The following is a 23,093-nucleotide window of genomic DNA, read 5'->3' as shown; positions in this document are numbered from 1 at the left end:
GAGGCAAGAGAGCGTGCTAGAAATAGGAATGAATGGCGAGCGATTGTGACGCAGTTCCGGTAGGCCCTGCTGCTTCCTCCGGTGCCTTAGATGACCGCGGAGGTAGCAGCAGTAGGGGACTCAGCTGTATGAAGCTTCATCTGTGGTGGAAATGTGGGAGGTTGGGCTGTGGCACCCTAGCAGTACCAGCTGAACTCGGCTGAGTCCCTAGTTAGGTTGGAGGAACGTAGAGAGTAGAGGTCCCCTTTTTTGTTTTGTTTCTTGTTGATGTCGGCTACCCCCCAAAATTGGGGGAAGTGCCTTTGGTATATGTATGTATGTATGTATCTTATCTATAGTATATGTTTAAAGAAAATCGTCTTGTGTTGCTTCGCCTGGAATCAATTACCCACGGGATGAACCATTATAACTAAAATGCATTTCTGAATACATTGAAAGAAATGTGTGATTTCAAGTCAAAACTTGAGTATTACAGAGTACAAAGAATTGTTTTAGCTTTAATAGGATATTCATGTAAAGAAGTCTAGGTTCTGTGTGAGACTTTCAAATCTGTAATGCGCAGAGAACTTTCAGAACCTTTACTGAAGGACATGCTATTATCATTAGATTAACTTGAGTAGTAAGGATAGCTTTGGTAACAAGTTAGGAAGAAGCAGAATTACCAGTTAAAAGGGAAGATTCACTGGACTTCTTGATTTTAAGGAGGAAGCAAATGATGACTAGAGTTTGTGATGATTATAACTATAGAAAGATGGCTGAACTTGCATGTTGTCGAAAGGTGGAGGCATGACATTATTGTCGTCATTCCCACTATAATCAGCTAACCTAGTCTTCCCTGGCTTTTCCCAAGAACTAATAGTAAGTTTCCTTTTTCACTTGTAACTGTTGAGTTTATTGGAAACCATTAAAACATACTTTTTCATGAGTGGTGCTGTAATATAATTCACAATGATTATTAAAATCATATTATTGCCCCCAACACAATACAAAAAGAGAATGCGTATCTTGATCTCCCAGAAACAGTTCCCACTTACATTCCTTGCAGTAATTTCTGACTAAAACAGGGGAAGACATCTTAACCCTTTTACCCCCAAAGGACATACTGGTACGTTTCACAAAACTCATCCCTTTACCCCCATGGACGTACCGGTACGTCCATGCAAAAAATTGCTATAAAAATTTTTTTTTCAGATTTTTGATAATCTTTTGAGAAAATTCAGGCATTTTCCAAGAGAATGAGACCAACCTGACCTCTCTATGACAAAAATTAGGCTTTTAGAGCAATTTAAAAAAATATATACTGCAAAATGTGCTGGGGAAAAAATAACCCCTTGGGGGTCAAGGGTTGGAAATTTCCAAAGAGCCTGGGGGTAAAAGGGTTAATGCACAGTAAGTAAAAATCAGCCCTTGAGATTATGGCCAATAGGATGAAGAAACTGAAGAGGACAAAGAATATTTGGGCTTCTTAATACCTTCTGTTGTAAGGTTCCATTCCTTTGTTAAGAGCATGTATTAATTGAAGAAAAAGAAATAGGAAAACTTTTTAATCTTTAGATTTTATGGTTAAGTGTTGATTAAATAGTGCTTTTGGGGGAGAAGCAATATGAACATGGTGATTATAAAAATAACACTGCACTACACAAAAATGCTGTGAAATTCCCCAGAGTTCTGGGCAAAAGGAAAAAAATAAAAAAGAAATGGGCACTGAGCACCACCCCTTGATTTTGTTCTGGGCAAGGGGACCCAGAGAGAACCTTTGAACTTCCTTATCACTTTTTTGTCAGTATGCCGACTCCACTCCATCTGTAGCCTGAACTTCACAGATTTACCTAAAAAATACTATAAAGCTAAAATCTCAGGTAAGATTTTAAAAAGAAATTAATAACAGATCAAATGTGGCTGAGGAAAGAAACCGTATGAAAGGAAACACATACTATACAAATGAAAAAGGTTATTTATTTCTAACTGACAAAAAATAATTAGAAAAAATTATATCATATAATTTGGAATAATAATTGAACAGAAATACCTAAAATTAGTTGACCTAGGGTATGCTGATGATGCTGTCCTTATTAGCAGAATACAGGATTTGCAATACTTGCTTACCAGAATTCATGAAATATCGCAAGATGTTGGGCTCAAGATAAATAGAAGAAAGACAGATGATGAGAACGGAATATGCAATGGAAGATAGAGTATCATTCGAAGGAAAAATTATTAATGAGGTAGACTCATGTAAGTATTTAGGAACTATGATCTCTAATACAGGGTCTTTAGAATTGGAGTTTAGTGAAAGATTGAAAAAAAGCAAATCAGACAATTGCTAGGTAAAGTAAGATTTGAAAATCAAATCGTCTGAAATTACACATAAGTATCAGACTATATATTAGTTTTGTGAGATATGTGTTACAGTATGGACATGAGTCATGGTATGACAATGAAACAATCTCCAACAGATTTAGTAGATTTGAGAACAAAGCCCTCAGAAGAATATTGGTACTGTAGTTAAATGCGAGGACAGGATTAGAAAGGAAACTATAAGAGAGATTACTCGAGTACCGTATGTGGATGAGATCATGGTGAGGGGTAGATGGAGATGGTTTGGGCATGCTCTTCACATTCATCAAGAGAGATCAGTTCACCAAACTTTTAAGTGGGCTCCATGGGGCACTAGAAAAGTTGGAAGACCCAAGCCTTCATAGCTGAGGACCATGAAGCGTGAAGTAGGAGATGACGAAGGGAGAAGTATTAAATTGAAAGCTCAAGCTAGAGACAACTGGCGAATTTAACCAAAGCCCTTTGTGTCAATAGGCATAGGAGATGATGATGATGATGACCTAGAATAAATAAATTACTGTAGTATTAAAAAATTGATAAGTCATACAAAGGCATAAAAATATCATATAAGTTTTAACTTTAGTAAACTTGGCATGGACACAAATATGATTAATGAAGAACCCCACAAGACCTTCTTTATGCTAAAACAATGTATCTATCCGCTGCCACCTGGAGCGTCAGTCTCAGCACTTGCAGTTTCTTGAGCTACTTTTTCAAGGGCTTCCGCGTTAAGAGTTTCCTTGGAGCCTTCCTCCTCCTCATCATCATCAGCAATATCTATAAACTCTGGGGAACTCTCATACACGTCTTCTATGTCCATAGGTTCATTTTCTACTGGGGTCTGGTCAGATCCTTAACTAATGTGTTTCGATTGGAATTTTTATGTTATAAATTCCTAATCATTCTTCGAAACTCGAACAGCAGAGCTTTTTTGGAGGATTCACATTCGTAACAACTTCAGTTCTTGACAGGAAATCACAAATAATAAGAGGCTAATTGATATGAATCTGTATGCATTTATACAACCTAGTATGGTTTTAATAAGGTTTATATTAATAATGCTAAAACTTGCCTCCTTCACACATTCACTTGTCCTTTGTCAATCGTCACTTTAGTAGCAGTGACTGGCCAGATACATATAGCTGTACACCTTGAATTTTGTTCTCCTTTTCTAATATGTCCTGCTACAATCACATTGTGCATGATTCAGTAATAAATAAAAGTTCAGATACATGTTCCATGCCTTTCTTACAGTACACAACACTCAGGAGACCTTCAAATTTGCTATGTAACCTATTCTCAAGAATGAAACACACAAGGCAGTCACATCTGTAAATATGGGTTCTATACAGTATATCCAAGCTGAAATTAATAGGAATCTCAAAACCTGTCGGCCCTACTGGGAGTAGGGCACTGTGTTAATCCTGAAACGAAGCATTTTTTTTTTTTTTTTTCAAGATGGGATTAGGGCATAATCAAGTACAGGTAATACAAAATATGACCAATTTTTTTTTCCAATACAGACTCTATTATTATGTTGAACTACCTAGATTACTCTAAATATGTATTAGTAGGGAGAGTAATTACTTTTGCAAAATGCCAGAACCCTTCAGTTTTGCCATGCATAATTTAGAAAAATATTGAACTGGCTCTTGGTAATTGTTGCTCTCTTGGTTCTGTAGCACTGACCAAGGGTGTATTGCATCATTTTATTTTTGGTAAATAAAGATACTTATTTTAAGGATATCATGATTATGTAAGATAATTTAGGATTTTTATTCTAGTGCAAAGTTTGGTTAGTGTTTTTTGGTTAATAGACTTCCTTGATTGTTCTAGGGTAGGAAATTTTCATCTGATAGCATGGTACTCCAATCTGTTAGTATTTATCACTGATTAATCTGCCTATTTTTGAGGAAACCAGTACTCAAGAACAGCTGGTTGTTTTGATAAAGTGCCCGCAAAGTATACTACTGGGCCTGTGGTTTGCTCAAAAGGAATGGCATAATTTTCAGGGATGAGGCAATGTAAAGTGACTTTTTCTTTTTGTCTTATTTAAATATTACATGGTTACCACTTCTCCCCCTCCTCCAGGTTAGTGTGTTAATCAAATAATAAACTTTGGTAAAATTCATTGAAATAAACAATTTTTTTCTGATGAAATTAACCATTTGAAATGCTTATAGAATTTGCTAATGTTCCCCCTCCTTCACATACATTCTGCTAGGTAATTATCTGTACTTCCTTAACATAAAGAAATTGAGTAACTAACAAAGGGAATCATACGTTCAGTCTGGTTTCCACTGCCCAGATGCAATAGCTGCCCCTATGGCTAAGGGTTTGCCATTGGGGGGGCATCATACTTTGGGAAGGAAAATACTGTACTATTATTTTTGGAATAGGTAGTTATGTCTCTTTCTTTTGCAAAAGGAACAGCGAATAAACTTTGATAAGTATCGAAATAAAGTTTTTTTATAATCTAAAAGATATTCTCTTTTCAGGATGTATCTTACAATGAACTTACTGAATTGCCATTAAGTATAGGATACTTGCAGAGACTTTCTAAGCTGAATGCATCTGAAAATAAAATAAAGGAACTCCCTGAAGAACTTGGGGATTGCTTTGGTGAGGCACATGTAAAATTTTTTGTTGATGTATCAAAACAGAATTTAGATAAAGCTATGTTTAATTTCAGTACTTATCTATTAGTCATCACGCTAATAACATTGAAGCGACTACTTCCTGACCTCTAATTAAGAAAAGGAATGAAAACATCTCTCTCCCCCTTTCCCATATCCCTATCCCTCCCCCTTGTGGTGCCCTGTTGTCATGAAGTCACCTTCTGTCAGGGGAAAATTAACCTAACGTAACATGAATCATCACTAAAAGAAGGGAGTATGGAGGGAAATGGATAACTACAAGATAAGTATTGAATTAAAAAAATCTTGGAAAATTTTGTAATTTATATCCTAATGAATCTTACCTTTTAGTCATATTGCTGACTACCGCACTCTTATAGAGGTGGGTATGTGATGGAGAAAGACCTAATATAGACTGATTGTATAAGTAAATCCCACTCAAACAATATGTGATGAAGAGAGACCAAACATTTTAATATTAAAATATTTGAAACACTAAAAAGACAGAGATTCTGGTTCCCACAGTTTTCCTTCTTGTCATTAACTGCTACATTGTCTCATTACTTTAGTAGAGGCATGAGCCCATTGGAAGGAAAGAAAATATAATTTTGTTAGAATTATAATGGTAAATGTCAGTAATTTCAAGCTTTCAAAGCAAAGGAATAGGAATATCAGGGGAGGTTCATGGAAATAGATTTGATATATCTCGCCTTATAAAGATAATTAACATCCATATTTGTTTTGATTATGTAATATCTAATGACTATCTTTGCTCTACATTCCATAAAGCTAAAATACATATTTTGTTATTGTGCTTTGATATAAATTTATATCATTTTCTGATAAAAAATACTGTAACGATTTAATAACTTGGATATTGTTATGAATAGAAGTTTCATTCAAAACTCTCTACCAAATCACCGTGTAGTATTCACAAACAGTATGAAAGAAAACTATATAGGGATAAATTACTTAAATTAGTCTTGCATTACCATTGTGTTAGAGTCCAAAAATCTTAAGAACTAAACAAAAAGTATTCAAGTAATGTTATGTAAAACTTAATCTTGTACTAGGGCATTAATATCAAGGCTGATCACTTCTACTTGGTCCCAGAGATTTGAACCACTAACCTGTTTTTATGTTTCTGATTCATTTGGCAAAAATCTGGATTTGGTAATTGAAAGCCTTCTCAATAGATGAATCTGAGGCACCATTAGGCATTCTTTTGTCCATAGACAAAGGATGAAAATAGAATAAATCAAACTTTGGAATGATTTTGACTCTGTTATGCTGAGAAGTATCTTTCAAATGAGAAAATTTTAGAAAATCTTTTGAGAAGAGACTCATCCAAAACCACAACTTTTAATTGTCAGGGATGAAATAAATATTCTGTTTCCAACTCTTCACCAGTTTATTTACTTAGCTGCTAAGAGGACGAGACACAGCATTCATAGCTCAGCATTCAGAGAAAAAAGGGGTAATACATTAGGCCACGTTATTAATTACAGCTTGAAAATGTCAATCATTATTGCATAATTCAGAGACAGTAGTCAAAAGAACTGGGTAATGTTTCTGCTCTCTCTACTGTACTGGTTATACTATCTCAGATTCAGTTTGGTTTTGACATGTCTAAATTTAGTCTTAACATAATTAATGGCACTATAACTTGCATCTTTTAATAACTAAAATGCATTGACTCTTATCATGAAATATAAAAAGAAAATATTTATCATTATTCCTGAACTATATTTGATTACTGTAAACCTGCCTTGAATTGAACTAACCTTAAGGGGGCTGGCCGGCAATTGCCGATTTTTAATGACAACTTTTACATTCAAACCACTTAATAAGGTGACTTAGGATACCTCCAAACTGCATAAGATTTTTGCCTCTGACATTTGGTTTTGCGACGCCAGGGCGGTTTATCCTGAAAATGAGTGCTTTTCAAATTTCATTTGGTCCCTTTATAATTATTACTAAAATCTGGGATTACTACCCTATATACTGTAGACCTGATATAGACCTCCAATAATATGAAGTTTTTTTCCTAAAAGTAATTATTTTGCCAGATATGACTTTTTTTCATCATGAAATGAAAATTGAAAAAAAGGGCTTCATTTCATTATTTTATTATGTATTTCTAAGTTGTATACCAAATTTCAATGCTATATCTTGAAAACTAAGGGAGACTATTGAATTTGAAGGTCAATAAGTATAGTTTTGAGATACGGCCATTCAAAATTTATCTTTGTATTTTTACAAAGACAATATTAATAAATCATGATTATTAGGAATTTTTAGGTTCGTTTTTGGCATTAATTAAAGAAAACCAAGTTGTTATAATTTAATTGTAAATGAAAATCCTTTTGCTTGATATCTTGCTTCTTTTGGCTCCTGTGAGGCAAGGCGGCCGCTCCTTTATCCACAACACTCTCTTTCTCTCTCTCTCTCTCTCTCTCTCTCTCTCTCTCTCTCTCTCTCTCTCTCTCTCCACTACTGATATTATCCTTTTCTGAATTCTCAATAATGCAAATTTTCTTCTTCCGTATGTTAGTAAGATGTTGAAAGTGTCATTTCCTCTTTAAAATGATAAAATTCTTGCAGAAAACGAGAAAAACAAACGTAAAAATGAGTGAATGTAAAACGAGAAAAACAAACATAAAAATGAGTGAATGTAAAACGAGAAAAACAAAAATAAAAATGAGTGAATGTAAAACGAGAAGAACAAAAATGAAAATTAGTGAATGTAAAACGAGAAAAACAAACGTAAAAATGAGTTAATGTCGGAGGTCAAACTCAGGCATGTAGTCTCTCTCAGGTTTGGGGTAGGACTGAAGGGCAAAGGGTGTAATGCTAAATCTCTACAACTCGTGGAACTTATACAGATGCCATTGTTCACAATTTATTTTACATTAAAATTTAATAATTATCAAAATTTACGATAACAGAAGAAATACTGCATTTTCTTGCTGAGATCAATGTTGTGATTTTCAGTGTCCTAAATGCGGGGAGTGCTTGATAGAATACATGCTGTTGCGGAAAATAATGGTAGGCCTCAGTGACCCTGTATTAAAAAGGCACGTTTTTCAGGCATGTGATACATTTAAAAGTGTAGATGCCCTCCAGGCACTGTGTTGCACTTTCGAAGCTGCACACCAAAACGTTGAAAGTGTCCCGCGTGTCGCTATCGGTGAGAGGGAGTCTGCTGGCGCCTCGAGTGATGACGTCACAGGCAGTGATGACGTAGAGCCAGACGTCACGGTGTTGCGCGGCAACTTCAATGCAAAGCGTTGCGGAAATTGGGGGGGCGCCATCCGTTTGGTCGAGCGTCATGTCCAGCAAAAGGTGACATGCCACGGGTGCCAAAAGGTAGGGCACTTTCAGAAATGCTGCAGAAGTACGAAGAAAGCGCCGCTTGCCTCGAGTTTAGTGATTGTTGCAGACACACACCTCTCCCCCCACCCTACAATCAAGGCTTGTGTTTCCCATAGGAACGGGAATTCAGTATTGACACTCGTCGTAGCAGCTACAGGAGCACAGATCTGCGTTGCCGGACCCACAATTTTTTCAAGCCTGCAAATAAATCCCCTGGAGTTGCATCCGCGAACAGGTCTGAGGGACATAGCTAATCTCCGAGTGAGATGTCTCGGATCAACGGCATGCTTCATTGATATAGGTGGGCGACGCACGATGCAGGAGGTGTACTTTGTGCTGACGGCCAAGAACTTCTATGTATCGCTAAATGCTTATAAGGAGCTGGGAATAGTACCGCCTGGCTTCCCTCACCCCTACCATCTCGTTGCATCAGCTGATGTGTTTAACGAAGAAGTCGCACGGCCTAACTCTCCTAAGACAATGAAACCAGCCACCTTACCCATCCCGCCTGTGGAGGAGAATATACCAAGACTTGAGGAATGGTTATTACGGCATTTCTCATCAACAACCTTTAACACAACCAGGGAACCTTTACCTGTAATGACGGGCAAGCAGCACCACATCTATTTGTTGCCTGATGCCGTACCTTATGCCTGTCACACGCCCGCAACAATCCCTAAGCATTGGGAAAAGGAGGTCAAGGCTCAACTTGACGAGGACGTTTGGAAGGGTGTGATAGAACCAGTCCCAGTGGGGGATGCAACGGAATGGTGTGCGAGGATGATCGTCGTAGCCAAGAAGACGGGGCAACCTCGCCGCACAGTAGACTTCCAGCGCTTTAACGCCCACTGTCTTCGTGAGACTCATCATACACCGGCTCCCTTCGACATGATTTCAAGCATCCCCATTCACACGTACAAGAGTACGGCGGACGCCCACTGGGGTTTCCATCAAGTGGAATTGGACGAGGACAGCCGCCCACTCAAGACCTTCATTACCCCATGGAGACGATACCGTTATTGTAGAACACCCATGGGTCACTGTTCGGTGTCTGACGCCTACACAAAAAGGTTCGATGATGCCCTGCAAGACATCACCAGAAAGCATAAATGCATTGACGACACTTTGCTATACGATCACAGCATCGAAGAGGCGTTCTGGCATGTATATGAATTCCTGTCAACGTGTGCCTCTGCAGGTATCACACTCAAGCCCGAGAAGTATAAATTCTTTAAGAGAGAGGTTACTTTTGTCAGTTATCACCTGGGATGGGAGTCATACAAGCCCGCAGACGAACGACTAGACGCCATTCGTAACCTCCATGTGCCAGAGAAGCCCTCCATCACGGATATTAGGTCGTGGTTTGGATTCGTGAATCAATTAGCTCCCTTTCTTGCAACGGCGCCCATCATGGAGCCCTTTAGGGACCTCCTCAGAAAACCCACTGGAAAAAACGTCTAGTGGGATAGCCAACTACGTGACAAACTCCGGAAGGCACAGGAGGTCATCTGTCAATTAGCCAAGGACGGCTTGGCATATTACGACAAGACACGCCCTACGACGATAATGACGGATTGGAGCAAGGAAGGCATCGGTTTCGTGGTCCTTCAGCAGTATTGCGTTTGTCAGTCAGCTGACAGCCCCTTCTGTTGCAAGGGCGGCTGGCGCCTTGCCATGTGTGGTAGTCGACACCTCACCTCCTCTGAAGCTGGGTATGCCCCCGTAGAAGGAGAAGCCCTGGCAGTTACCTGGTGCTTGCGGAAGGCCAGGTTGTTCCTACTTGGGTGTCCTAATCTCACCATCATCACGGACCACCGTCCACTCGTCAAACTGCTGGGTGACAGAGCCCTCAAGGACGTCATCAATCCAAGATTATTCAACCTGAAAGAGAAGACACTCCAGTTCAAGTTCCACATGAAATACCTGCCCGGAAAAAGGAACACCGCCGTGGATTTTCTTTGAAGGTACCCGACCATGCGAGCATCCCACGAAGCTTCCGACGTGGATTTGGAGGACGACATTCAAGTGGGAGTGGCATGTGCAACCGTGGCCGCCTTGGAACCGGACATCATCGTGTTAGATGAAGACTGCGTCAGGAGCGCCGCATCTAATGGCCCTGTTTATCAGCTCTTGCTTGCCAGGGTTGCAGCGGGCGACTGGAACCAACAGAAATTGCAAGAACTCTCCTGCCTTCATCCCTTCTTCAGCGTTCGGGATTGGCTAGCCATCAACCAGGATCTGGTGACATACTCAGTGGACCAAGGATGTGTTCGTTTGGTCATCCCCGAGGATTTACGCCGCCAGGTAGCCGCTAACCTACACACAGGACACCAAGGCCTCGACTCTATGCTTAGAAGACCCAGGCAGTCTATCTATTGGCCGGGAATTAAAGGGGACCTTCAGCATCGCCGTGCCCAATGCACTTCATGCGATGAACACGCCCCCCTCACTGCCTCCTGGAGAAATGATGCACACGCCCCCTGCGGAATACCCTTTCCAGCAAGTCGTCGCAGATATGTTCCAGATAGAAGGCAGTGTATACATGGTATATGCAGATAAACTAACAGGTTGGTTAGAAGTAGCTCATTTCCCTAATTGTGCCACGTCTAACAAAATCAGCAATCACCTTCGATCATATTTCTCGCGTTGGGGAGCCCCGGAACAAATATCAACTGACGGAGGTACGAATTCGGCCAGCGAGGAGATGGAGGCCTTCTTCAGGAGATGGGGAGTCAAGGTCTGGCTGTCGTCAGCCCAGTATCCCCAGTCTAACGGCAGGGCAGAAGCAGCTAGCTGTCAAATCAGCAAAGAGGCTACTCCGAGAAAACACGTTAAAGGGTGGAGCCCTTGAGTCGGACAGAACGGCCCTGGCGATACTTCAGTATCTCAACACGCCTCTCAGGGAGATTAACAAGTTGCCATCTCAGCTTGCAACGGGTCGCCAGCTGCGCGATGGGGTACCAACGGCCAGGAGACACCTGTTAGTAGACAGACATTGGAGGCAAACGATACGTCGAAGGGAGTTACAAGTGGCCAGGTCGCAGGAGTTGATGCGCATCCTTGGCACTACCAGAAGACTGCCGCCCATCGAACTAGGTACCTATGTATGCATACAAAACCAAGCTACCAAGCAGTGGGATAGAACGGGCATAGTAACGGAAACAAAGCCCCATCATCAGTACACCGTCAAGCTCAACTGGAGCGGCAGGCTATCAAAAAGGAATAGACGACACCTGAGAGTCATCGCTCCGCCCCCTGGCACGCCCGTGTCTCAGAAATATCTGCACCTCTATAGATTCTTACATTTCTCAGACTACTCCTTCTCTCTTTATTATTGGCTATGTTATCTATTTGTTTTTCAATTGCCATATGGTGAAGTCCATGTATAATCTACGTCAGATGTTGGAGCATGACTTCCGGTGTCGAGACGAAAATTTGATCGAATTTTACTTACAATCGTATGTAGAGGTTCCACTGTATATATATATATATATATATATATATATATATATATATATATATATATATATATATATATATATATATATATATATATATATATGTATGTATGTATGTATGTATGTATATAAACATGCATACATATATATATATATATATATATATATATATATACAGTAGGGTCCCGAATTATGCGAGAATTTGGTCGATCAATGACCTCGTATAAATGGAAAATCGCATATTTTGAAACACACCTAACAGAAATAATTCCATTGGGGCCATGGCAACCAGCAACTTGCCTATTCAAACGTGTTTACTACCCATTTCCAATACTTTCTATGTACTATACTGCATCTTTTTTATAATATCAAATTGTTCTTGTAAATAAATCAAACATTTAATATGCTTTAAAGTTCTAATAACTTGAAAAAAGGTTAAAATCAAAACCAGGATGGGTGTAAACACCATACATTTCCCGTTATAACACGACCCAAAATAAAGACAAATTTTAATGTTTGTCATATCTATTGTATAAGACAACTGGTGAATAGCAAAACCATCACTCTATAGACTAGCTTTTGTTGTATCATTGAAAATCCAGAATTATCAAAATAAAGGCGATTTTATATCATGCGTTTCTTAAACACGCCAAAAAGCACAATAAAAACGACAACCAATGTTTTGTTTACGTTTATCTCTGATCATAACGAAGAAACAGACGCATTTACACATCTGTGTATAGGTTAGTTTTTGCATCGACAGCAATCTTACCAAGTATTGATTATATGTTGATTTTGCTATTACCAATGTTCTACTTAATTTTTCTTAGAACTTCCAAATAAATGAAATGAATGCCATTCATATATTGTTATGTTTTTCTTTATGACGCCGCCTGAAACGGAAACCTTCCATTCGTTTACTGTACGCTCCATCTTCGATCATAATAAACAAACGTAGGCATTAAACACACATGATCAAAGTGATAAATAATGATATTAAAAGCTTTTAGTAAATATGTTATTACAATTATTATTTACCATATTTATATAAATTCCTACATACGTAGCAAAGCAGGAAAACTATTTTTTTTTCTTTTTGCGTTTAATCAACAATAACAAAGTGCCGCTAATGACAGAATGATAATTTACGATAATTCTAAACTGGTACTAAAGATGATTGTCCATTCCATATCCAAAATAGTTTTCCTAACTTTAGTTATAAGTCAACTTGTACCCACTTCAATTATGAAACCATCTATAAAAAAGTAAGAGAAGAAGTTATCGAACAATTAAGTTGCCGCTATAACGTTCGATGTGACAGAGATGGTGCGAGATTAGAGAAAGTAAGGAAAATTGAATCATGATTGATTTTCAATATAACAAACTTTGTGAAGCAACAAAGATTTCATTTGTGAGAGAGAGAGATAGAGAGAGAGAGAGAGAGAGAGAGAGAGAGAGAGAGAGAGAGAGAGAGAGAGAGAGAGAGAGAGAGTGTGTGTGTGTGTGTTTTAAATGTACTAAACCAAAAAATATGATAGGTTATAACACATTGGTGCTTATGTAATATCAACTGTATAGATGTTTTGAATAAGTTAAGAAATGGTATAAACAATACTTTGTTACTGTATTCGTATGCGCTTATTCTTGAGACCGGCAGGTAGACGTCAGCTGATCTGATCTTAGCCAAAAGTAAAACAAAAAGAAGTCAACAATACTCAACTTTTAAAACACATCCGAAATTTAAAAACAAAAGTACACGCTTTCTTAATGTGCAATTAACTATTTAACGAGTAGAAATTTTCTAGAATAAAATGATGTTTCCCAAAAAATAGTGGTTTGCTGAAGAAATCAGATGCCGTATTTTAAGCTACGACTGAAATGAATATATATATGGTATAACTTTTTCGTTTTGTATTTGATTGACACTTTAAGAAAAATGATTTTGGTTTCTTCATCTAATTGTAAGTATTGTATAACATGAGAGAGAGAGAGAGAGAGAGAGAGAGAGAGACAGAGACAGAGAGAGAGAGAGAGAGAGAGAGAGAGAGAGAGAGAGAGAGAGAGAGAGAGAATCAGCTGTTGTAATCGAATGCCGTGTTTTTGTTTCATGAGGAATTGATCTCCAGAACTAACAATAGTCATGTTAATTTCATTCTTAAACTCAAGGTTACCATATGTGAACTAAGGTTTTATTTCTTACAGAGAGAGAGCGAGAGAGAGAGAGAGAGAGAGAGAGAGAGAGAGAGAGAGAGAGAGAGAGAGAGAGAGAGAGAGAGAGATAGAGAGAGAGAGAGAGTGTTTATTTGCTTTAGTTTAGAGAGAGAGAGAGAGAGAGAGAGAGAGAGAGAGAGATTTTGTTTGCTTTAGTTTTGTCAAATCGAGAGAGAGATAGTGTTTATTTGTTTTATTTTTGTCAAAGAGAGAGAGAGAGAGAGAGAGAGAGAGAGAGAGAGAGAGAGAGAGAGAGAGAGAGAGAGAGAGAGAGAGAGAGAGAGAGTATGTGTATGTGTGTTTGTGTGTGTGTGTGTTTTTCCTTACTGGGCTATTTTTCCTTGTTCAAGCCCTTAGGCTTTTAGCCTCCTGCTTTTCAAACTAGGGTTATGGCTTAGCTAGTAGCAATAATAATAACAATTGTGCTGTGCATATGTTGAAGTTCAGGGACAAAAGGTATAGCCTATGCAATGGCACCTCAAGGGTGATAGCAATGTTTTATTTTTTATTTTCTTCACTAAATACAAATAACTCACTTTAATCTTTAAGTCTCCTTCATAGAAAGGCTCATAAATAAAAACACAAAAGTTGATATAACCAACTAATGTAGATCTTTATAAGCTATGGGGCGAGCATTCAAGCGAACGAAGCATACTGTACTGTCATCCGGAACATGATGCAATCGACCAGTTTTATCCAATACATCACCAGCAACATTAATCAGTTACGAGAATCCTATAATGTGAAATATCATCTTCACAAATGATGAATCTGCTTAAGAAGGTTATTTTAGCAAGAAGAGAGATATAAGGTTCCAGATTACTAACTCAGTCTTCTGCCACAGAGTCTAGATGTCTAAAAGAGTGACCAGGAATGCAAGGGTTTTACCAGCTGAATGATCTAAAGTAATTTAAGAATTAGCTGATACATCGCCAACAACATTAAACAGTTATGAAAATCCTACGATGTGAAACGCTGTCTCCACAAATGATAAATAAGGTTGTTTAAGAGCATTATTTTTGAAAGATAAGTGATATATAAGGATCCAGATTACCAATTCAATATTCTGCCTCACTGTATAAGTGTCTAAAAGAGAAAATAGGAATGCAAGGGTATAGCAGCAGAAGGATCTAAATACATTAGAGTTAGCGGCTCTACAAGCGAAACTCGACATTCAGAACCCTTACCGAGTGAAACATTATGTGATTATGACCACTTTGCAAGTCAGGTTAGGGTAAGCAACCAGGGAATTAAGTCAAGCTTACCATGTACAACAAAACCTTGCTGGCCTTCTGGGAATAACAAAGGAAGATTGATAAGTTAAGAGCTTGTAAGGCTCATCACTAACAAAACTTTGCTGACAATTGAGTAATTGGCATATCATATTGTCATCAGCTCCACAATCAACAACTATGCTAGTCCTCTGGAATTCATCTTAAATTAAATACTTTCTCTCCTTGGGTGTGCAGTATAGACTTTCCAATTCCATTAAGACTTGAACTTGAAACATACTTTCCCTGAGTTGAACAGAGATATCATAAACCTCACAACTTTTATTTAAGACTCAGCATTACCCTATTGACTAGTAAAGTGTGTCTTCCTTTCATTTCTTACCAATAACTGCTGGTTGTTTCATTACTTTACTATGGGCTTGTATCTTTTATAAAGCAAAGAAAATGTGAAGATTTTAAAAGAATTTTTGGGGTAAACATCAATAAACCAAAATTCTGGAGAAGAAGCAATATGAGTGTCAGGGGAAGTCGATAGAAACAATTAATACAGATAATATTAACTAGCATAAATGGTGAATAAAAGGAAATATTTATAATCAGTAATAAGGAGGGAAATAAGGGCATGAAGAATAAACTTAGACTGACATGAACACTAAAAATGTGTTATTAGTAGAAGAGACAAGGAAATAGAAAAGAATGGAAGGTGGAAGCCTTTGGGCCAACATCCCCTTCACTTGAAACACATTTAGGCATGACTTTACAGTAGCCAATTCTACTGAGGGCTGATGCAATGGGATGCAGTTTATATAAGTTTTTCCCGGTGCATCTTAGTTTAGCTGCTGCATATAGATTAATTTCACTATAATATTAGATCTGCTTAGGTGACGCCTGATTATTGGACTTTGGTTTGTGAGCTTTAAGTTTACACTCAACCTTGGGATGAAGTTGTAGCATGAAATTGGGGTACTATGGAGGAGAATCAAAATGCTTCTATTTATATTCTATTTTATTCACTATTGACTCTCATACATACAATCGCATACACAGAATGATAATAATCCTGAGTTTTATCTTCAATATTACTTTGAGCTGACCTCAATACCGAGTTCAGAGTGCCACTTATATTAGAATGAAGACACCCAATTAGAATATTATGAAAAAACACAACCAAATATCTACCTTAATCAATAAAAAAATAATGTCAACAATCCTCAATCCTATGAACTTATCACTAGATTTGATACTGGATGCCAAACAAATCGAAACATCTTGCATCTGAAAATAGATATACCATAACACCACGATACTGTTTCTTCATCAATTATAAAATATTTATTACACTGGTGAACACATCACCCAATATAGAGAATCGCCAAAATCATCTACACTTTAATTATCAAGTATCAACAAATTCATCAACTGTTTCATTTTCTTGTAATATCCAACAGAAGTGGCAACTGTTTAAAATGGGACAGTAAAGATCTGTGCACATTGCACCAATTTTCTATCTGACTTGTTGCACTTTCTGGCAATATCAAAAGGTCCACCATCCTTACATCTAATTCTAGTCACCATATTGTCTAGACCAATTAACCCTTTTGTCTCAAAAACAACGGAAATGCCACATAGGCTCCAATCATTCCTCTAAGAGAAGACAGTTATGGGAGGAGGCAAATAGGAGGAAAATAAGGAAAGAATTAAATGAAAAGAATTATAGTAGGCTTGCTATTACATTCCTCCCTGCTAAATTTGCCTCACATTGTCATTCCGCAGTTCTGGCTGGCATTCCTTATTCCATTGGTTCCTATCTCCTACAGACACTTACTGCATGACCAGCCATTTCACTGTTCATACATTTACTTCTTTTGGCCTTGCAGATCATAACAGAAGGACCCTGCAAAACACAATATCTACAGATCCCACTCTCTGAAATTCACACAATTTTGCTATATGGCCTTCCCTGTTACACTTGTAACATTCATTTGATATGTCTTGCTTTTTTACACTCATTAACATGATGCCCTTCTCCCTACACCCAAAACAGACACCTAGTAACCACTTGTATTCATTCTTCCTGTGACTTAGCTTATTATAGCTATAACTCTTTTCAGTCAGACTTTCATTCTTTCTTGTATAACTCTTCAGATGTTCCCTTCTGTCTCTGCGTTCTAGCATTCCAAGTATATGCATTAGAATGATCTTGTTCTCTCACTCTTCCATTCCTATAATATTCATCAAGAAAGTTTGCCATAACATCCCCAAGTTACTCAATAATGTATCTCTATGTGTACCAAACTCTGGATCTGTTGTTCCTCTTTTCTTCACACATACTCAGTACTGTACTTCCATTCCTTATATTTACATATTTTTCAAGCTTGTGATCCTTCACCATTTCCAACACATTATCGCATTTCAATCTTTTATTTGTTCATCTCATTTTCACCTTTTTAAATTAATAAACTCAAACACACGGGTAGATTCTGTGGTGGGAAAATTCTTTAATAATGCCTTACATTAATTTATATTATCCCAAACTTCTTCCTGACTAAAGTCACCAGTCTAAGGGCATACTGTACATCTCCAGAGTCTCATTTTCCATTTACGGGCCGCCCCAAGGGAAAGGCCCGTGCCAACAAGAAGTGTTGGCTTTAATATAAACCGACCGACTCATTTTCCCCTTTCATGCTTTTTCAAACTCATTCTAATTTCTATTTCTTATGCCAGCTTTTGATCTTCTCACGCAATCAATCAGTCTCTTTTACAGATTCATATTTCTGATCACCCACCCTCATGATCATCTTATGAAAAATACCAAACTTCCTTTACAAAATCTACCAAGTTCTTGCACCCAAAATATTTTATTTTTGCCATACTTCTTACAAAAACCTTCATACTCTGAAAAAAATCATCCTCTCTCACTCCATTTAAACTGTTTTTTTACATGTGGCATTTCCCTGATCAAAATAATTGTGAAATTTTATATACTCAAAATGTAGACTTAGTCTGTTACACATGTAACTTTTGACCTGTCTTCCTTTTGCACACTCACTTCACTCATTTGTTCGCTATCACTTGAGGAAAAACATGAAACATTCTTACTTTCCTGTATACTTTCTTTTCCACATTGCTCTTCCTAGAACTCTTCTTTGTAATGTCGTTTGTCTAACTAGATGCAGCTACTGTATTTAGTTAGATATTTTATCTTCACCTTTCACTCCCCACATTTTCTTTATTATTTTAGCTATTGCTTCTTCCATATTTTCTTAAGCTATTTTCAGGCATCCTTTCATTATATCTACTATCCGTCTCGCCAGCATATTCAGTTCTTCATTATTCTTTTTGTTCAACATTTCATTCTCTCATTCGTTCCTCCTCAATTATTCTCTCAAAGCCTTTAACTCTTCTTCTATGGGCCTCCATTCCCTTCATACCTTCAAACATATCTTACCTTACTCTCCTCTCTGGTTCAAATGAACCAGGTTCTTATGAAAGTAGTACCCCTAAAAATAATGATTTAATGAGCAAGTTGGATGCATTATGGACCAGAATCATACACTTTTCTACTTATATTCTACTGTATTCACCGTCTACACACACATATACAATTTCAAACTTTCAATTATAATAACCCTCAGTTATTTTAAACTGATCTCAATGCTATACCAGCAAATTTTCATTTATATTAGAATTGAAGACAACCCATAGTTTACAGTCAAACTATCATGAAAGATTTTAAAAATCTATTGCATAAATCAATAAAGCTAATTAATGTCAATAATCCAATGTCCAATGAACCTAACACTGAAGTGAATACTAAACTACAAACAAATCTTGACACCTTACACCTAAATATAAATATACTGTTTATCTAATGCAAGATGTTTATTACACTGGTAATTAGGAAACTCAATATTAATCAACAAAGTTGGCTACACGCTAATTATTAAGTATTGAAATCACCAACGTATACGCTGCTCCACATAATGCACCAGTTTCCTATTATTTGATTGACACAGACATGTGAAACTTTTTGACGTGTTCTGGCAATATCAAAGGTCTACCTTCCTTACATCTATTGAACCTTCGTGTCACCTTCCAGTCTCAAGAACAACAGGAAAATGCCACATAGGCTACTTCATTCCTCAAACTCAGCAAACTTATATAAGAAGATAGAATTTTGGGAATAGGCAATTGGGAGGGAAAATTAACAATAATTGCAAAAAAAAAAAAAAAAATTACAGTAATACTATAGAAATATTGAAGGTCATTTTGTATTAAACAGGAGTTGGAACTGATGAGCCCCTGCTGCGTTATTTTCTACCATTTTGGGAATAACATTCAGACTGGCTAGCATTATTAGTAATATACAGTATATATTAATAGTATAAAAATAGGAATGCAACTTACTTCAAATTTTTAACTGATTTTTTTCAGCCAAATTATAACAGATAATTATAGGCTTTTTGATAAATAGTTTAATGGATGGCTTCACAAGAGATTTTCACCTTTTGGGTCTTTGAGGCAGCATTTGTGATAGAAGAGAGAGATTTTCATTCGAATGTCAGTCTAGACATGTAAGTTATTGGCAATTTGTTCACAAGAAAGGCCAATGCAATATCTGCTGTAGTTTCTTCAATGTTATGGGGATTAAAACTAATACTTCAAGCACTCACTTTTTCACAATCAGTAGTGATTTTTGTAATAGGTCATCTTGAATATTTTGATAATTTTATATTCCTATTGATGTTTATTATTGTGTAGAAACTCAATAATTTTACTGATTATGTAAGCTAGTCTGAATAATAATTTTTTTGAAGATACTGCCTTATAATATCAAGAAGTGGAAGAGAGGTGGATAGGGTTAAGAGGCTTTGACCTTACTTTCATAGGACTTTTTAAGGTGAAGATAGTAATTAATCAGTAAGATGTTAATATATAGGCAAAATTCATTTATTATTAGGTTTGGTTTAGATGTGTAATGGAGTTAGATTTAGTGGAAACCAGAAGAATAAATAAGGACTATTATGTTTTAAATTTTTAGTGTGATTACCAATTGCCTACCTCTGTTTTATTGTTTGTTCCCATACTAACAGACCTTTCGTTTTTTATATGGATATTCTTTCAGCGGCAGCTGGAGGTAGCCATTAGACTTTAATTGCAAGGTGTCAACCCTGCCTAACTGCGTACCGGGTAGGATAGGGTTGGTTTGGGGGTACCCAGCCGCCTCTATATATATATACTCCCACAGCTGTGAGAGATGTCACTTTTTCTTTTGGCTCAGTAGAGATCGGACGTGTCTGCTCTCCTCTTGACTGTCAATGAACTTTTTATTTTCTGCTTTCTCTTTCCAGGTGTGCATGTTCTCCTCCTGCGATCGCCTTCATGTGAACGTGTCTAGGGCGAGAGGGTGCTGCGTGCCGGACCTTCATGTCGGTGTTAGAGACATGAAGGCATCATTGCGAGCAGGGTTCGCCCTGTGCAGAGTGTAGGGAGTGGTCTGCCTCCCAATGGGAGAAGTTTGAGTAGTGTAGGAAGAAGAAGGCTAAGCGCGATCATTCTCCCTCAGGGGAGAGCAGTGCACGTTCTTCTTGCACCCCCAAATCTCTCAAAAACTCCTTCACATGCGCGCTCTCACGAGGGATGTGCGAGTAGGAGCGCAGATCGCTTATCTCCATGGCAACCCCAGGGTACTGTGGGTGTTGTTGCGTCCCCTAGAGGAGCAACTTCTCCTCCAGCTGCTGGCGAGCCTTTCTCCCTTTCAGATTTGTTTCAGGTGGGGTCATCCTTAGGGATTTCGGGACCCCCTAAGAAGGAGGAGCTGCAGCGCCTTCTTCAGTGTGGTGCCACGAGGGATCCTTCTCCGGCCCCCCTGCTGACGACGAACCCTCTCTCCATCCTGGGACCGCGTCGTCCCTTAACCCTCAACCCTCTGTTTCTTTCCACAGGAACCCTCAGGTTGCATGTGACGATCTTCCGGGGATCAGCGTGCCTTCCACCAGTAGTGCTAAAGGAAGAGCATCGTTATCACCTCGCCCTTCTGAAATTTCTTCCCCTGATCGTCGTTCGTGACGATCGGGAGATCGTACAGTCAAGCCTCGTTATTTGCGATAGTTAGGTTACAAACACAGGCGTGATAAACAAATTTTCACGAATGAATAGTACACAAGGGTGGACTAACTCCTAACCTAAAAAGTCACTGCCCCTTGCCACGATCGCTGCCCAAGCTGATGAATAACACAGTAAATACTGCCTAATATTGTTTCAATTTGGTTTCTATAAGTTTATAATCATATGTACAGGGTACAGTACATTTGCACACATGTACACTATGTACTGGCCACAGAAAGGTTGCAGTACAGGATAGTGCTAAGGTAAAGTGTAACGAGTCGTCATCATTTCCTTACTGCTCTGTATAACAAAAGTTGTTCCTATCTAGTAATACTATACTGTAACTTAATACACACTGATACTGTACTTTATATTACTGTAATATATGTACAGTAATATTACTACAGTACAGCTTAACTGTACTTACTGTAAGTGTTCTGTGTTTTCGTTCAAGACTGGTAGCCTACGCCGCTACTCAAGAAGCATGACGCAACTTCTTATGCGTTGTCTCTTGCGCAGTATATTACCTATATATTAAACAGAAATACAGCTTATTTTATAAACTAAAAATTTAAAAATCTCGATAATATGAGAAGGCTGCTCAACAAGACAAGAGCGTCCAAAGATCTAATGATGGCCCTTGTAGCTCTGCTATGGCATTACGCAGAGTGGTTCCCAGACCTCCTGCAACTTCTAGTAGATCTACCAAAAGAACTCCCTCCATGACCAGATCTACTCAAACAGCCACACGTGAACATCTTCCACAAGACCATGCAGTCGCTTCGACTTCACACGTGGAGACTATCCAGCATCTCCTCTCTCAGAAGAGCATTTTATGACAAGTGGCGGAACGAATGTCCGGACACTTGCGTAGGTCCTCAGCCTTGGTCTACCAGGCAAAACGGAGAGTCTTCTGTGGTTGGTGTTGTGGAAGGACTATCTCTCCACTCGATGCCACCATTCCAGTAATAGCGGTTTCTTGTATACCTTCGGGAGGAAAATCTCCTTTCAGTATCAGCGGTGAAAGGCTATCGCTCAGCCTTAAGCCTTGCCTTCAAGGTTGACATTTCCTCTTCGTTGGAGCTTTCTGTACTCATACGGTGTTATGAGATAACTTGCCCCAGTCAGAGATCAGGCCGCCTCCTTGGAACGTGGTTCACGTCGTGAGATCCTTAAAAGAACCTCCCTATGAACCATTACGCCATGCAACTGACTGATATCTTACTTTGAAGATGGCATTCCTGCTCGATTTAGCCTCGGCAAAGAGAGTCAGTTAACTTCATGGCCTCTCGTATGACATCGACCATTCAAGGGGATTGGGGAAAGTGATGCTCAGCTTCATCCCTGAGTTTATTGCTAAGACTCCAAAACCAGGGGTGGTGGACTATAGGTTTAGGAACTTTCAGATTGCAAGTCTTCGTTCTGTAACCAACGACCCAGATCAGTTGTTAATTTGCCCAGTGAGGAGTTTGAGATACTATCTTAAATGCACTGCAGCAACACTGCCCAGACTAACATCTCTGTTTGTTAGCTCAGGGAGAGTAAAGAGGAGGATCACAAAGAACACAGTTTCCTCCCAGATTCGCCAAGTGATCGAAAGAGCCTTGGCTCTGGATCCTCCTCAGGCTCGTCAACCTAGTGCCCATGACGTCGGGATTCAGTACTTCCCTGACATCTAAATGCATCCTTTCCGTGTTGCAGGTTCTCCAAGCGGGTGTGTGGAAGAGACAAACCAC

At 38.4% G+C, this 23,093-nt stretch overlaps 1 protein-coding gene across 5 annotated transcripts in view; it reads left to right on the top strand.

Annotated features, from left to right (window-relative positions):
- LOC137651648 (leucine-rich repeat-containing protein 40-like) overlaps window positions 1-23,093 on the top strand; it is a 475,618-nt gene that overhangs the window by 288,449 nt on the left and 164,076 nt on the right. For all 5 annotated transcript variants that reach the window (XM_068384869.1, XM_068384890.1, XM_068384879.1 and 2 more), the window contains one exon: window positions 4,836-4,959. In XM_068384869.1, the coding sequence (XP_068240970.1) occupies window positions 4,836-4,959 (124 nt within the window). The remainder of the gene's footprint in view (window positions 1-4,835; window positions 4,960-23,093) is intronic.

Source organism: Palaemon carinicauda, chromosome 1, assembly GCF_036898095.1.
Source record: "Palaemon carinicauda isolate YSFRI2023 chromosome 1, ASM3689809v2, whole genome shotgun sequence".
Lineage (NCBI taxonomy): Eukaryota > Metazoa > Arthropoda > Malacostraca > Decapoda > Palaemonidae > Palaemon > Palaemon carinicauda.
This window is presented reverse-complemented; position numbering and strand designations above follow the sequence as displayed.